We start from the raw sequence: 18548 nt of genomic DNA, 5'->3' as shown, positions 1-18548 counted from the left end.
AACAGAAGTGGAAACAAGTAATGTTATCATTTCAAATGTTATATAGTCAATCTGGTTGAAAACAGTGTTGTGTAGACACAATAGATTTATTTGCGCGTTTTTATTTCAAGTCTCCAACTTCAGTGTTTCAGCGAGTGCTGCTGTTGGCCGTGTTGCGTTTTTGCTCCCAGCTTCACTCGTTGATAATCAACCAATCAGCGCGCAGCTGATCTAAATATTAATGAGCATACCGTAAAAGGAGAAAAGCTAGTGTTTTTTCCCGGGAACATTTCAGACGATCTGTAAGAGGGCATAGAACAGCACCCGGGCCATTTTCAACCCAACCAATGTTACATACCCTATTCGGAGACCTTAAGGAACAGTGTGAAATACCCCCAAAAAACAGTCAATTGCCCCTTTAATAAATAGCAAAAGAGGCTAGTATAAGTGCAAAGTGTCTACAGTGTTAGTGTCAGAGGTGCTACAGTGTGAAAGTGCAGGTGCCAAGTAATGTGATTGATGTAGGTTTGTGTGTGTTCCATTTGCAAGTGTCAGTTTAAGTGAAATGTGTCTCTCCTAAAAATTAGTCACCATTATGGTGATACTGAAAATAGCGAAAAAGAACCTGCACCCAAGAAGGCTCCAAAACCATCAACCCAACATCGGCCATCTTCAGGAGCCTCCTTAACATCACAATGGTAAATATAACCAGTATAACCTGTCCGATTGTGGAAATCTTAATAGATTAAATTCGTTAAATTCTATAACAGAAGAACTCTTCTGTTATAAATGGCACTAAAAAATCTCCCTTTTATCCTTTGTTTAGCAACCAACCAGCTTCAGGGCCATCTTTTTTTGCCCAACCTCCACTACCACCCCCTCCAGGGCCATCCTTCTTCGCCCAACATCGGCTACCAACCCCTTCAGTGCCATCCTCCTATTCTCCGCCTCTACCATTCACCCTTCCAGTGCCATCCTCCTGTTCTCCTTCTCCACAATGTTTAAGCCCCCCCCCCCCCTTTTCTGTACCTCAGCAGTTGTTTCCATCCACTTACAACTGTTCATCTCAGAACAACTATAATCTTTCTCCAAGCCACCCACCTCCCTCTGATGGCTTGGCAACTAATTATAGAGGAGCCACTGAAATATTTATGCCCAGCCTAAATATGGGGCGTTTAGGGAAGGACCCAATCATATGTACACGTACAATGCCCTCCAAAAGTATTGGAACAGTGAGGCCAATTCCTTTATTTTTGCTGTAGACTGAAAACATTTGGGCTTGACATCAAACGATGAATGTGAAACCAGAGATCAACGTTTCAGCTTTTATTTCCAGGTATTTACATCAGGATCTGATGCACAAATTAGAAAATATCACCTTTTTGTTCGAATCCACCCATTTGTCACGTGAGCAAAAGTATTGGAACATGTGACTGACAGGTGTGTTTTGTTGCCCAGGTGTGTCCTATTACATACATTATTCAATCAATAAATACCACTGAATGTCTACACTCAGGTTCAGATTGGGTAAGATAGGTTTTGTCTATGCAGACTGTATTCAGAGGTGAAAACAACATGAAAACCAGAGCGCTGTCTTTGGGTGAAAAACAAGCAATTGTGAGTCTTAGAGAAGATGGAAAATCAATCAGAGCCATTGCAGAAACATTGGCCATAGCCAGTACAACCATTTGGAATGTCCTGAAGAAGAAGAAAACTACTGGTGTACTAAGTAACAGACGTCGAACAGGTAGACCAAGGAAAACATCAGCAGTTGATGACAGAAACATTGTAAGAGCTGTAAAGAAAGACCCTAAAACAACTGTTAGTGAGATCAGCAACAACCTCCAGATGGCAGGAGTGAAGGTATCACTATCTACTGTTCGCAGAAGACTTCATGAACAAAAGTACAAGGGCTACACCAGAAGATGCAAACCACTCATTAGCAAGAAGAATAGGAAGGCCAGGCTGGAATTTGCCAAAAAGTACAGAGATGAACCTCAAAAATTCTGGGACAAAGTTTTATGGACTGATGAGGCAAAGATTAACTTTTACCAAAGTGATGGAAAGGCTAAAGTTTGGAGAAAGAAAGGAACTGCTCATGATCCCAAACACACAAGCTCATCTGTGAAACACAGTGGAGGTAATGTCATGGCTTGGGCTTGCATGGCTTCTTCTGGGACGGGCTCATTAATCTTCATTGAGGATGTAACACATGATGGCAGCAGCAAAATGAACTCGGAAGTCTACAGAAACATTTTGTCTGCCAATTTAAGGAAAGATGCAACCAAACTGATTGGCAGAGCCTTCATCATGCAGCAAGATAACGACCCAAAACACACTGCCAAAACAACAAAGGAGTTCATCAGGGGCAAGAAATGGAAGGTATTAGACTGGCCAAGTCAATCTCCAGACTTAAACCCTATAGAGCATGCATTTTACCTGCTTAAGAGGAGACTGAAGGGAGGAACCCCACAAAACAAACAACAACTGAAAGAGGCTGCAGTGAAAGCCTGGGAAAGCATCAAAAAGGAAGAATGCAAAAGTTTGGTGACGTCAATGGGTCACAGACTTGCTGCAGTTATTGAAAGCAAAGGATTTGCAACTAAATATTAAGTCTTATTCACTTAAATATGTTTTAAGTATATCTGTTCCAATACTTTTGATCACATGACAAATGGGTGGATTCAAACAAAATGTGATATTTTCTTAGTTGTGCATCAGATCCTGATGTAAATACCTGGAAATAAAAGCTGAAACGTTGATCTCTGGTCTCACGTTCATTATTTGATGTCAAGCCCAAATGTTTTCAGTCTACAGCAAAAATAAAGGAATTCGCCTCACTGTTCCAATACTTTTGGAGGGCACTGTAAGTGAATTGTTGCACAGACAAAGCATTAATAACTCAACATATGCTTACACAATGTTGAATCGCATGAACCATATCAACAAAGCCAATATGGCAAATTTTAACATTGAAAAACTCACTTAGAAACATTAAAACCAATGTTAAAACAATGCAAACATTATTTCAAATCAGTTATGTAGTATTTTCTGTTCTGTCTGCTTTTGCTACATTTAGAATTAATATCATGTCTCTAAATTTGGTGTTGTTTTTGTAGCTGCTGACCTCTACATGTTAACTCTAATGGAGAACATGAAGCAGCAGATGAACCAGCTTTCATCAACGATGAGTATCATCATGGCCAGAATGGGACCCGCTGACCTTGTTGTGGAGATGCCGGAGGAGATCTCCTTTCCCCTAGCCTCCCTCGAGGAGGTTGATCAGTTTGAAGAGTGGTTGAAAAACCCAGGCAACACAGCCAAAAAACAGCACTTGGTATTTATGCTTACTTTATACAACATCTAAGTCCACTAACACTGTGTATTCGTATGGTATTCATGCAGTTTTTTGTTGTTAAGGGGATATAAATAAGATTTGGGAGGGTGTCAGGTGATATCCCTTGGACAATTTAATATATTTGCCTTCTAAGTACATTTTGCCATTGGAATGCATGGGATTTTATGTATTTAGATGGTAAAGGTTTACATTTAACACATTTTAGCCTGTCCCATTAAGGGAAACTGATTAAACCATATAAACCTGAAAGCTTATTCCCTCAAGATGTAATTGATGACATGAGATGTGTCCCACACTCATTGCTATGTTGCCCATACCTCTATCATTTATCAATCTCTTACTTCTCACTAATTTATAGTCTCTTGTTTCCAAAGGTGGGGATGCTGGCTTCCATCGGGGGGAAAAACACAAAACAAATTGTTTTCAACATTTTGAGTCACATTTTTGCTGACAGTGTAGCCAAAAACATCAATTGGAAAGGGATGAACAATGAAAAAAAAAATCAGTGAGATGGCAACCAAGGTCATTATGGCTCGTAAGTATTATATATAGATGCCTTTACTTAATCACCAGTCTCTCATTCATTCACTCACTGCTCACTCCACACAACTTTAGACACACTTATTAATTTGTGCAAGCATTTTACTATAATGTCATGTAATAAAGAATGTTTGAAAATTGAATCTAATATGTACGCTTTGTTTCTTTGCTTTGTGTGCTTTTTGTACGTCTTACAGGAGCAGTAAGGAATAATCGCATTTCTGAAAAAGTCACCGACATGGATATAAACCACCATGCAATCAGGTGGTTTGATCTGTCTTGCGACCGCGGGGGTGGCCGCCGTGCCCGGTCACACCGAACTCAATAAGTGTATGTGTTTTTTTGTTTTTTGTTGTTGTTTGAAATTAAAAATAAATGAAAGTGAAATGGAAATGGAATTGAAAAAGAAAAAGGAAATGGAAATGAAATGATATGTGCATATTCCCGTAGGCCGTGCTGTTCTCGTTTGTTTGTTGTGTTTTTTGTTGTTGTTTGAAATGAAAAATAAATGAAAGTGAAATGGAAATGAAAAAGAAAATGGAAAGAAATGACATGTGCATATTCCCGTAGGCCGTGCTGTTCTCGTTCTCGTTAGTTATTTTTATTTTAAACAAACAATTTGAAAATTACAAATGCCGTGGGTATTTGTTTGGCCCTTAATTGTCTGATAGCCTAAATATGAATCACAGACCAGCGACCAGCGCCCCTAATGTGAGTCGTGGATCTGCGCCAAATCCGCACCACACGTCATGGCATTAATAACTGTTCTGGGCCAGTTCTGGCCCAGATCTGTTTCTGATCCGTAATACCGACCTGTTCCGGTATTGGGCCGTTGGAAAGGATGAGCCTGGTCCAGGTCCGTTTAGCGGATCTGCGCCAAATGCTAATGAAGACCTGGGCCAAATCTGGCCCAAACACATTTTGCTGTCTGGGACCTAGTTTGCTGGTGTCCTCTAACAAACTGCTAGCCTGACGTTGTCATACTCATAATTCTAGTCAGAATATGAGTCTGAGAACTCTCCGTTGGGCTTTGACTACAGGGTGTGTTTCAAACGAGCCTGGAAAACAAATGCCTCTTCGCTCAATTGGAGAGATCTACAACCAATCAGAGCAACAGAGTATGTGACGTATGTTAAGCACCGCATAGTTGTTGGCTGTGTTCGAAAACTTAGACAGCTGTCTTAATCTTTGATGTCTTACTAGACAGGTGTCTAACGAGACAGCTCTCTTCGGGGTAAGGTATCTTAAAAAACATTGTTTTCGAACAGCCTATTAAGACAGGATGTACGTCATCGCGCTGCGGGTACTTAAGCGCTCGCACTCGCGCTCTTTGTCAGACGGCAGTCATTTGCATTGCATCTTCCAGCGACCAGCGGTTTCAACGTGCCTTTCAACTGATATCGAGACTTCATTATCACTCAAGTTTATTGTCACACTATTGTATTTAAAATTAAATTGAGCTAAAATTTAAATTAAGTTAGATTCCATAAAGTAGTTTGAGGTAAAGTTGAGGTAATTTAAGTTACCGCAAGGTAAGCTAGGTTAGCTTAGGTACTAGCTAGTACTGTAAGGTAAGCTAAACCAAGTTAATCTAAATAAAGTTATTAAGAGAAACTTTTAGTTAGTTAGTTTTAGGTTTGAAATACTCTAAAAATGGCGAGAATGGTGCACATTGTCCATGAGCTTATGCAGGAGTGGATGGAGGAGGAGAGGTGCCGAATGGAGCAGGACAGGGCTCAGCGCAGAGCCTACCGCGCAAGGATGGAGATGTTGGCATCGTACTCCTTTGAGGTAAGTTTTTAAAATATCATTTTGAAAATACGTGATTATAGTAAAATGTCAATTATTGCCGTGTGTGACATAATTCTGCTATAGTATGTAGTTATCGTCGAGACACAATCACCACGTACAGCATCTAGCTAGCTACCGTCGACCTTACCTTTCTGAGGTAAATACAGTACAGTAGTCGCCCACGATAGCTTCATACTATCCGTGATTACAGTAAAATGTCAATTATCACCGTACAACCATTATGTTAACGGAACATTATGTGATATTTACAGTTATGTTCATTAATGTGCACTGTCCATGTCATGGATGGATGAATTTAAATAAATAGCATATTCGATGAACAACTGTTTAACATGTCATCAATTTCAGGGTGGTGTACGGTATGCCAGCCTGAACATGGCAGTGCCCCTTCTCCGGCGTTATTTTGCTGGGGAAGACACCCGCCCTGATTTCCGGCTCAGCAGGGCCTCCATCACCAGTCTGCTGCAGCTGCTCACCCAGGAGCGGTGCCATGGATGGGGGCCAACCATAGAGGTCCTGGTGTTGCTGTTTTGGCTGGCCAGCGGTACGTCTTACCTGGGCCCTCAGGCATTGGAATGTGCCCAAAAGGCTCATTTTCAATCTCAATATACTCAACAAATATTTATTGTCAGAAACTGTGAATTGCTCTATCAACAGGTGCGTCGTACCACGTGGTGTCGAGGGCATTCGACATGCCCAGGACCACGGTGCACAACGTTGTCCATCGGGTCTGTGGCTGTGTAGTCGTGGCGATGCCAAGGGTCATCAGGTTGCCTTCCACTGCAGAGGGGCAGAGAGAAGTATCGGAGGGTTTTGCCCGACTGGCTAGGCATGGGGCTTTTGCCAGGGCCATGGGAGCCATTGACGGCTGCCATGTTCGTATCAAGTCCCCGGGAGAGCCGCATGGCCAGGATTATTTCAACATGAAATTGTTCCATTCAATACAGCTGCAGGCGGTGTGTGACCATGCAGGGCGCTTCATCGATGTGTTTCTGGGTAATCCAGGTTCTGTCCACGACGCCCGGGTCCTGAGGCACAGCCCCCTGTTCCAGTCTGCCGCGTACCCACCCCCTGATACCTTCTTGTTGGGTGATGGGGGGTACCCCTGTCTGCTGAGGCCCATATCCCTCATCACGCCATACAAGAATCCACTTAGGGGAGTGGCACAACAGAGGTTGGTACATTAAAATATGTGATTTTAATTGCAATGACACAGAGATTAAGTCGAGTAATTACATGTCACTCATTTTTTCCCCACACTTGTAGGTTCAACGCGCATCATGCCAGAGCTTGTTCGGTCATTGAGCGGGCTTTTGGCATGATGAAGACCAGGTGGAGGTCCATCTTTTTCTGTGCCTTGGAGGTGGACGTCTCATTTGTGCCAGATGTCATTGTGTGTTGCACTATGCTTCACAATGTATGTCTGGGCAATGATGATGTCCTACCGGCGGATGAAGAGGACCCTGAGGAGCCCGTCGGGGGAAAGGACCATGGCGAAACATCAAGTGGTGGTGCCCTGCGAGACAGCATTGCAGATCAGCTGTCCGCACTTCAGTGTCTCCCATCTGGACACGATTATTGTTGATAAATTGTTACATAGTTCTTTGATTAATAAATTGTTATATAGTTATTTGATTAATACATTGTTATATAGTTATTTGATTAATAAATTGTTATATAGTTATTTGATTGATGCATTGTTATATAGTTATTTGATTAATACACTGTTATATAGTTATTTGATTGATGATTGTTATATAGTTATTTGATTAATACATTGTTCTATAGTTATTTGATTGATGCATTGTTATATAGTTATTTGATTAATACATTGTTATATAGTTATTTGATTGATGCATTGTTGTATAGTTATTTGATTAATACATTGTTATATAGTTATTTGATTAATACATTGTTGTATAGTTATTTGATTGATGCATTGCACACTCACTCCACCCACCTTACTCACTACACTCAATCACACAAATGACCATGGAGGGTGGTCGCTCCCTGAGCCTGGGCCCTCTCGAGGTTTCTTCCTACATGGGAGTTTTTCCTCGTCACTGTTGACCTTGTGCTTGCTTGGGGAGCTTTCCAATAAAATACACTTATTTTAACTTAACTGAACTCTGTTGTTGTCTCATCATTTTCATGTACTTATTTAAAAAAAACTAATGCTGTAAATGTTTAATTGGTAATGTTTATAATTTTTTATTTTTCGGCCAACCGCTCCATCACAGCCAGAAGCCTGTCCAATCGAACATCGGCCCTCTCCTGCCGCTCCACCTCTCTCCGCTGCCTTTCAATTTCCAAGGCCTCCGACCTCTCCATCATTTCTCCCACGAAGGCCAAGCTGTATCTCCTCTTCTTGGAAACCTCCTGGCTGCTCTCCTCTCCCGGTGGTAAGGAAGACGCACTTCTTGGTGGGGAGGACACTGCACCCATAGAGTTGGGCTCTGCCGTGGATGAGCTGCAGGGCAAAGAGGCACGCAGTACGGGTGGTACAATGGCGGGCCTCTGGCCAAGCAGCTCATCCATGGCAGAGTACCATGGCCACGAGGCAGCCGTATCCTCCCCATTGTCTGTCCCCGTGCCCGCAGGTGGGCACTTCAGCTCCTACAGATAAATACTACAGTAAATACCACAACGGTGCATGCAGTATTCCAATGGTAGGTCATGTGTGACTATCTGGTCATACCTTGTATTTAGTTTTTAAGTTGTCCCACTTCTTACGGGCCTGAAGTGGGCTGACCATGCCCGCAAGGCCAATGGTATCGAGCACCTGTCTGAACAGACAGCCAATTGTATAAGATATGTAGCTCTGTGGCTGAAGAGTGCCTTTGGAGTACTTACTTCCATCCGTCCATGGCACTGTTTTTGTGGCCCGTAAAAAGGTGCTCTGCCTCCCCTCTGGCCTTGATGAATAAACATACCTCTGTTGAAGACCCTACATAGATATAAAATATGATGAAAAACATTTGATATTTTTAAATAAATTATTTTTACAGTACATTTTGTATGGGGTCACAATGCACATTTTCTAGAACATAAACAATCGTTCACTTTCTTAACTAGCTATCTTGCTGGCGAACTACAGCTAGCAGCAACCAACTGACAGTTAGCGTTACTTAGTAAGACACCTTGATATATTTTTAAATAGCAGGTTCTTTTTACAGTACATTTTGTGTGCAGTTACAGTGCACATTTACTATTTCACATCATAAACAACCGTTCACTTTCTTAACTATCTTGAATTAAATACAGATAGTGCTAAATACCAGAGCTAATGTTAGCAAGCCCGTTAACAATATTCAGCTGCCGATAGCGACCTGGCTAACGGATACCTCGCTAACGAATTCAGACAATTTTTGTTAATAAATCATGGCATAATTACATACTAAACTGTTTATTTCTCGGTAACTTTTTAATAAAATAAGCAAAAAAAGCTAAGAAACGTACATTTATGAACACTTTTGATGTGAACTTCGGTCGCCGTCTTTTAAAAAAAAATTCTGATTTGGGTTCTGGCGCACAGACTTATGGGTAATACGTCCCGCCATTAAGATAGCAAGGCAGCTCAGATGCTCTCTTAAAAAATGACCGTTATCTTATTAGGTATCTTATTAGACAGGAAGAGAAGATTTAAGACATTTCGAACAGACCTCGCTGTCTTAAAAGGAAGGAAGGACGCATTTTAAGACATTTCGAACACAGCCGTTGTCAACATAACTAAACTAAAAGCAGACTTGAAGTATGCTTGAAGAATGAATACAAACGATTTTTGCCGGTGTTGTAAAATGTATTTAAGGGTAGGGGGAGTACTTGTTCACACGGTCAACCTTTTTGAGCGAAACAATAAAGGGCAATGCATATACGAACAAGTTCTCCGTTTAGGATTACAACTCCACAAAAGAAAAGGAGAAACCACGATGGCCACTGGGTTTTCATTGTGTCCCATCTTCTTCGCGACCATCAGGGCCAGCTGATAAATTAAACTTTTACCGAATCCCGTAGGAAGGACAGCAAAAACATATTTTCCATCGACAAATGCCTTGATTGTGTCTCTCTGTTCCTCTTTCAAAATGTATGGGCTGTCGATGTCTTCTAAAACAGACTTGATGGCAGAATCATAACATCCCAGATCTCCAGCGGTAGCCATGTTTGTTCAAAACAAATTCAACTTAAGCGCTCTTTTGTGACGTGGGTGATTACGTTACTGTTGATCATCTGTCCATCATCGTATAAAGCCCGCCCTGGCAATTTCATTGGTTCGTCCAGATTCTGGTTTTCTGTAGTTGGTCCCCAATACGAGACCCTCCAGACCCAACTTCCCGACCGGGAGAAGTTGGGCTGGCAGCCAGGCTAACAAACTGCCCCAAATAACAGCTTTTGTCTGAATGTTTAGCCACAAATTCACGAGACTGCCATCTTGTGCGATCAGCTTGCCGCTTGTTGATTATAACTGGACAAAAACATTTACAGTACTTGTTTGTACCGTTTTAACGTTGTTTTTATATACAGCTTGGGATGTAGAGTAATATACGAGGTCTATCGGTATACTGCAAAAGTAAATGTTTAACTGATAGTTGCTATGCACTTCAAAAGTCTAACAGTCAAATTATGTCAAAAATACCTTCAAGTCATGAGCTAGCTCGGCTATTTAACCAACTAAACACCTCCTTAATTACCAGAGTAGGCCTGTTGGATTACTCCTCCTCTTCTAATGTTATGTTCTGATTGCCAGTGGGTTGTTGTTTATGGTGACTCTTATTTAGCATGTAATGAGCAAAAATTTAACATGGTTTTGTAGCAAGATGAGTTAAATTTTCTTGGCAGTTTCTGTAAGAGCATCTGCTAAATGACTAAATGTACTTACTACTTTTATTTTCCAGTGAGCAGAGCGTTAAAGATTCTTCCTGGTGATCTGCTGCCCATCATCAACAGTGTTGGGGACTTCTGTGTGCTTCTTCTTACTTCCTGCTATAACAACCATTCTCCATTCCACAAATATAGCTGTTGTTTCGACTCATTTGTCAATTGTGTACAGCAATCAAGTGCCAAGAGGGTGTGGGTTTTCATTCAAACAACCACCATACCAGCTGATTTTACAATTGAGTTGCTGCTCTTTATTAAACGGGAGCCACAAAGTGAAATCAGATGGTGTAGTCGTGCTTGGTTACTTAAATGTTTTACAAAGTTATGTAAATGTTTTTTTAGCACGGCAGGCAATTTGGTGACAACCTGGCTGGTGTGTCACTGACTATCCAATGTTATCAATCCATATAGCCTCCCTATTATAATTGCACATCCTCATTACAATTTCCAGAGGGCTTCTCTCATAAGCTCCGCTAAGGATATCCCTCCTGGAAAATGCACATTCATGTTTGTTAGTTCAGACTGTCAATACATCTGCCATCTTACAAGTTTAATGCAGTTGACTGGCTTGATATTGCACAGGTTTTGCATCCCTTATGTAAGAGCCATTTTCATTGGTTTATATTTCGCATCAATTTGCACACACCGCAACACTCATGGGAATGTAAAAATGTTTGTTGATGGAGCATGATGGACACATGTACTTGCATGTTCAATGGAAGAACATTGTGATCAATAAAGGGCCATCAAAACACGGACAACAAGGAGTCTGTAATTTCAACTGCCAGCTACGGAGCGGCGTAAGGTAGAAGAAAGCGCGTCAGCTAGTTATAGGCATAGACAGTTTTAAGTCTGTATAGCAGCCCCTAAGTGGCCTTAAGTTGTAGTCTTGGCCATTATACATAGACTGACTTTTTAATCACACATTGTGGTGCTAATTGTGTGTTATTGTTTAACCACCCACATGTGGCTGCACAGAGTTTGCCAACCATGGTTTCTGATGTTGTATTATGAGTAGAACGGTGTATAATTGGCCTTGTGTATATCAGGGTGAAGGCTATGAATGCAGGTAGACCTATGAGTGTGACCATTGACATTGTCTAACAATACAAAGTGTAGCACACAATGAGGGTTAAGGAAAATGTTCCGATGACACAGGTTATTACTGGATAAGAGTCGGCTAAATGACAATGTTATTAACGTAGGCTAATAGACTATTAAATGTGCAAGCTGTCTTTTAAACACTCAATGTCCAATACTTTTTATGTCAGGGAATGTGTGAAAGGTGTTTGAAACTCGATTAAGACGTCGTCAATGACGAGAATAGACTGAGCAAATTTAAGTGTAAAATTAATAATAGAGAAATGTCCGAATCCGTTCCAAAAACGGGCCAGTTCCGTAAAATGATACTTAGAATGTAGCATTTGTATCAGATCTGGAACGGATCTGCAAAACGGATGCGACTGTTACGCGGATCTGCCGGAACTCAGTCAGATCCGGCGCGGAATCAGGTGCTATCTGGGTATCACGAACATATTAAGACGAGATAAAAAGTCAAACTTGCGTATACATGGACGCACACAAATTCGACAGTCTCCCGTAGATTTATGAGCAACTAACTCGAAACAAACTGCCACTCCATCTATTCGCGCCATGAAGTAAACCTAAACCATACCGTTTGCAGGGCCAGGTCAGAACATTCTCTGGCCAGGTTTTCAGGGGCACGGGGCAGAAGCCTTAGCCTGGCTGCCAGCCCAACTTCTCCCCGCCCAAAAGAAATTTGTTCAGGAAATTGGGTCTGGAGGGTCTCGTATTGGGGACCAACTACAGAAAACCAGAATCTGGGCGAACCAATGAAATTGCCAGGGCGGGCTTTATACGATGATGGACAGATGATCAACAGTAAAGTAATCACCCACGTCACAAAAGAGCGCTTAAGTTGAATTCGTTTTGAACAAACATGGCTACCGCTGGAGATCTGGGATGTTGTGATACTGCCATCGAGTCTGTTTTAGAAGACATCGACAGCGCATTAATTTTGAAAGAGGAACAGAGAGACGCAATCAAGGCATTTGTCGATGGAAAATATGTTTTTGTCGTCCTTCCTACGGGATTCGGTAAAAGTTTAATTTATCAGCTGGCCCTGATGGAGTTGTAATCCTAAACGGAGAACTTCGTATATGCATTGCCCTTTATTGTTTCGCTCAAAAAGGTTGACCGTGTGAACAAGTAGCCTACTCTCCCTACCCTTAATTAATTTTACAACACAGGCAAAAATCGTTTGTATTCATTCTTCAAGCATACTTCAAGTCTGCTTGTAGTTTAGTTATGTTGATAACAACTATGCGGTGCTTAACATACGTCACATACTCTGTTGCTCTGATTGGTTGTAGATCTATCCAATTGAGCGAAGAGGCATTTGTTTTCCAGGCTCGTTTGAAACACGCCCTGTAGTCAAAGCCCAACGGAGAGTTCTCAGACTCATATTCTGACTAGAATTATGAGTATGACAACGTCAGGCTACAGAAGCCTAGCCTGGCTCTGCCCGTCCTACGTACTTCCGCTCAATTTGGATTTTGCTTCTGTACTAGGTCTGGGATGTCGGTTCTGAAGTCGGTTTCCAGAAAAAAATTTTTTGTAGGTACAATCAGCGAACAGAGGCAGTGGCTGAGAACGATGACGTTAATGTCGTGCACTTGTTTGAGTAGTTCAGTAATGGCGGCGGAAAAAGATGCGAGCAAAACTATTCTGCGGTTGTGGCAACGCTGCCGAATATAGGTTAAAGCCGGAGCAAGAACGTTCCTTGCTGAGTTTTGTTGGTGGCCATGATGTTGTGGCCCTCCTCCCCACGGGGTTCGGGAAGAGTTTGATTTTCCAGCTACGGCAGCTAGCTCCGTTACAGTAGTGGTGAAGGAGTTGGCTAAGGCTAACGCTTGCGATTGGTTATGGCAAATCAGAGTGGCTCTGGGCGGATCCAATAGTTTTAAACTTCAACAGAGGACCCGCCTTCAAGGAAGTTAACGTTTGTCAATCGAGAGATCCCAGACCAAGCCCTCGCCCCTCGGCTTGAAGCAACGGCCCCGGTGGATGTAGGTGGTATTGCATTACGGTTAGGTTTCCGACTCTTCCGGTCGTTTTTATTCTATTAACTCCAGTCAACATTTACAAAATTATCTCCCCCAATAATTTTTGTTCGATTCTCGAACCTGGCTCATACTACTAGCTTTTTCATAGAAGAATTTTTCCCAATTTTTGCTAAGTTTGGGACCAATCCGAAATGGGTAAACTAGCACCCCATTTATTTGCTAACGTCAATAAAAGTTGCCTGCAAATGTGCTCGCGGATACTAACAGAGCACGAGCACCAAAGTTCACATTGGCCGATAGCCGATTTACATTGAGCTGAATGAGCCATAGACTTAAATTGAATGAGCATAGGGAGAAATGGCTTGAGTTGCCTGCCTTGTTGTGGCAAGTTTAGCACATCGTTGTCACACATACATGAAATGTTGTTAATATAGTTTATTCACGTTATTTTAAAACGGATTGGATTTTTTGTAAAAACATTCATGACATGATGGCAAAGATATTATGTTAAGCGCGAGCATAGATTGTTGACATGTCTATCTGGAGCAAAGACAAAGATTAACACTGTAACTGTTAACCACAATATTAAATGATATGTATTTAAATAATATTAGTCTTGCCTTCAGAAGCTTTTGTTAAACACACCCATTATTCTTTTTTTGATTGTGCCAGACTGCTTTTGTGGGACAATGAAGGTCCTCAGTGACTATGTTTCACCCCCACTTACATCTGATGGTAACGTCTTGTAGCCTATATGGTTCAATGAATATGCCCCTTTCAGAGACAAATGTTCAATAAAGTATATTTTAGACACACTTCTTAAGCTTTTATTTATTACATTATTAACATGTCTTGTTAAATCACATTATATCCATTAATAGACGTTTGGTTTTCTAGGTTGAACATATAAAACACAGGCCACATTTCTACACCGATGATAAATTAAAGGCAGTGTGAATTTCGTGGCATTTCGTTTAAATATAAAGTTGACAGTAAGCTATGGTAAGTCTGCATTATGGAAGATTTTGATTACCTAAATAACTATTAAGCTTTCTTTGCCTGGCGAGAACAACGACGGAGCTGTTCATGTTAACAGTTTATTTCATCCGATACAATGCATTGGAAATCATACTCAAATCACAAAGAAAAAAAGCAACATATGTGATGAGTTCCATCTAGAATAGCCCTATATTTAGCCCTATAGCCTATTTCTAAGAAAACAAGTAGAAGGAATACTATACAGTGACAGAATACATTTCCGTTAAGTTTGCATCATGTCTTTGATTCTTATCGGACTTTCTGCCCATACATTTTGCCTTAGCTCACACGCTCGGAACCATATAAATCTATGCTCGCGACTGGTTGTCGCAAAGTATGACGTGTACAGCTAGTTGCAAGCGTGCCCGAGGTCTCGGAGCTAGGGAAAAAAAGAGCCACTGTTTAAAGCTAGATCGGAAGACACGGAAGTTGAAATATGGCCGCGCCCAGTCTCGCGCTCTCGCTTGCCTCACTGCGCCACTGAGCACTTTTCATAGAAATGAATGGGGACGCCATCTTGGAAGACAAAAGTAGCTTACTCTAGTTATATTAACTCTATGTCCCAGACCCTCTGTACAAATGAAATGTACGAGGGTCTGGTTAGGACCAGGCTAGCAGAAGCCTCCCCCACGCAAAAGATTTTTAAATACATATTATTATTACTATGATTTGTATCAATATATATTAGAGAGAGGGATTGGTAATTAAATTATAACAGACAAAAATATCAGTATCCAAGGGCGTGGGTTTGGTCTCAGTTTTGGTAGGGACACTGCCCCCCCCCCCCCCCCCCCCCCCCCCCCCCCCCCCCACCAATAAATAAAAAAAATGATGGAGCCTACATCATCTGTACTGGACTTCTGAGCAATTAAATAATTAATTATATTTGGGCATCCCAAATTTATAGCACCTTTTTACTACCTACAAGTATAAGTGTAAATGAGAACATTCATGGGTAACATTGTCTAAACATCCCTTAAAAACAGCAATTTCATGGAATCTTTACCAAAATGGACTATTCAACTTCTCACCTGAACCCCTGATGCTGATTCGCCACCAACCTGCTCTACATCTTTAGCTTCAGGGTGCTGTTTTTCCTGCACAGTAATTCATCAATGTAATACAGACACTAACCATGCTTAGTTGACTGCTAACATTGGTCTAAATTACAGGGATATACTAGCCTGGCTGCCAGCCCAACTTCTCCCCGCCCCCCAAAAAATTGGGTCGGGAAGTTGGGTCTGGAGGGTCTCGTATTGGGGACCAACTACAGAAAACCAGAATCTGGGCGAACCAATGAAATTGCCAGGGTGGGCTTTATACGATGATGGACAGATGATCAACAGTAACGTAATCACCCACGACACAAAAGAGCGCTTAAGTTGAATTCGTTTTGAACAAACATGGCTACCGCTGGAGATCTGGGATGTTATGATTCTGCCATCGAGTCTATTTTAGAAGACATCGACAGCGCATTAATTTTGAAAGAGGAACAGAGAGACGCAATCAAGGCATTTGTCAATGGAAAATATGTTTTTGCCGTCCTTCCTACGGGATTCGGTAAAAGTTTAATTTATCAGCTGGCCCCGATGGTCGCGAAGAAGGTGATGGGACACAATGAAAACCCAGTGGCCATTGTGGTTTCTCCTTTTCTTTTGTGGAGTTGTAATCCTAAACGGAGAACTTGTTCGTATATGCATTGCCCTTTATTGTTTCGCTCTAAAAGGTTGACCGTGTGAACAAGTACTCCCCCTACCCTTAAATTAATTTTACAACACCGGCAAAAATCGTTTGTATACATTGCTCAAGCATACTTCAAGTCTGCTTGCAGTTTAGTCAGTAAAGATTTAGCTGCCTTTCAGTTTTGTTCTGTTGACAACAACTATGCGGCGCTTAACACACGTCACATACTCTGTTGCTCTGATTGGTTGTAGATTTATCCAATTGAGCTAAGAGGCATTTGTTTTCCAGGCTCGTTTGAAACACGCCCTGTAGTCAAAGCCCAACGGAGAGTTCTCAGACTCATATTCTGACTAGAATTATGAGTATGACAACGTCAGGCTAGGGATATACTATCCAAGGGATCATATAGGCCTGCAAAATCCAAGAGAGAAGGCTGGCAAAAAGTACCAGACCAAATTAAATGTAGAGTAGTGACCACGCGTTTTATCGCTTATTACAGTAAGATAGGCCTATTTATTATTTTTTTCATACTTTCATATTTTCATTTATCATCTTTACTAGTAAATCATATGATGTGGTTTCAACAAATATATTTTGTAAATGACACCCTCACAAAAAAACGATAGGCTATCCTCTCAAAAAGTTAAGGCTAGCATATCGCGCTGTGCTTAAGGAGCTTATCTATCACGCAATGAGCAATTCGGTTTCATGTTAAATGATGCTCATTATTCTTGCACCTTCTCCAACAGGTTCCTGTAGTAAAAACGGACAAGACATGTCTGTGACAGACTTCCTGTATCACAAACGCTTGTAAAGCCTCAATCTAATCGTGTTTACATAAAATAAACCTGCTCCCGAGCAGGTTTATGCTTGCGGATATGTTGCTATGACACCAAATCCAGGATGAGCTTCGAAGAACCGAACAATCCAAGATAATGACAAATCGTCAACCATCAAATCTAGCTAACTGAGTTAGCGATGTACGGAGAATGGGCCCCAGGTATTGGGTTCAATGTTGCTGTCTGCTGTGATCAAACAACGTCTAGGGAGGAACTCAAAGCGAGGAGCTCACTGTTGTTACAGCAAAAACTGCCCCCCGACATGGGAGGAGTAGTTGACAGCCCATCGCCGGAGCGCAGACTATATAGCTAACACGTTATTCAATTTAAGCGTTGTGACCGGAGGTGTGGCGATATATGTAGCCAAATCCCCTAGTTTGGTTAGCGTTGAAAATTAGTTGTGTCCGATGAGAAGAACAACCAGCTATTATCTGCGAACATCATCAACTTGTGCTAGTCGAAACGTAAGCTAGTTAGAGCTAGCTGGTAGCCAGGAAGCTAACCGACAGTAGCTGGCATAGTCTGTTGACAACAGTCTCGCTAGCTAGATGTAGCTAAAGCTATTTCGAGCCATTCTGAGCTAAGTAAGAGTAGACATTAACGTATTACAGTTTTCTATGACACCGACCCATTAATCATCAATTCAAAATGTCAACAACTTCGCTGGATAAGGAATTGCAGGAGCGGTTGAGAGAGGCATCTGCGCTTGGGGACATTGACGAAGTGCGGAATTTAGTAGGAAGCGGAGTAAATGTCAACTCACAAAATGAAATAAATGGATGGTAAATATTTTAAACTGACAAATATTTAGATGACGTAAAGAACGAGTTTAGTATTTAAAGCTTTCCATCACTCAACTGCAATTCAAATCTGCTGTGTAAAACAACGTGCTTCTGTGTTGAAAATTGGCATTTTAAAATATTTTTGTGGAGCGAGGCTGGATAAAAATACTTGTATCCAATTAATGTTGCTGGCCAGCAAGCTCATTCAGTAGTCCAACTTTCCACGATCCTAAATCCTGCAATTTTTTTGCCGTCTGTTAAACTACACACCCTCCTGACAGCTGATTCGCTAGTTTCGGCACTGGATGACTTGTATGAAATAATAATGTAATGCCTATTATTTAAGCAATAAGCCCCAAGAGGCCGTGGTTTACGCTGATTTTAGAACAGGTAAGGGGAGTTGTTAGACACGACGCGAAGCGGAGTGGCCTTTTTGCCTCGGATTCACGTCTTTTGTAGCACTCCGCAAGTAGTCCGGTAACTTTTCAACCCCAGCCTACTCCGTTGCCCTCCGCTTCGCGTCGGGGTGCTGTTCGCCCTGTCGGGGCTTATTTTC

At 41.6% G+C, this 18548-nt stretch overlaps 1 protein-coding gene across 6 annotated transcripts in view; it reads left to right on the top strand.

The window, feature by feature from the left end:
- The first annotated feature begins 17169 nt into the window (after positions 1-17169).
- LOC124465506 (multidrug resistance-associated protein 1-like) overlaps positions 17170-18548 on the top strand; it is a 167021-nt gene continuing 165642 nt past the window's right edge. For 5 of the 6 annotated variants that reach the window (XM_047017325.1, XM_047017326.1, XM_047017324.1 and 2 more), the window contains exon 1: positions 17423-17992. In XM_047017325.1, coding sequence (XP_046873281.1) covers positions 17859-17992 — 134 coding nt within the window. In that variant the 5' untranslated portion in view covers positions 17423-17858. Of the gene's footprint in view, positions 17372-17422; positions 17993-18548 lie in introns of those variants that run through there. The other variant, XM_047017327.1, reaches the window with a different exon arrangement.

This window comes from Hypomesus transpacificus, unplaced genomic scaffold, assembly GCF_021917145.1.
Source record: "Hypomesus transpacificus isolate Combined female unplaced genomic scaffold, fHypTra1 scaffold_52, whole genome shotgun sequence".
In the NCBI taxonomy this organism is placed as follows: Eukaryota; Metazoa; Chordata; class Actinopteri; order Osmeriformes; family Osmeridae; genus Hypomesus; species Hypomesus transpacificus.
Note: the sequence above shows the minus strand (reverse complement) of the source record. Positions and strands in the feature narration are given on the sequence as shown.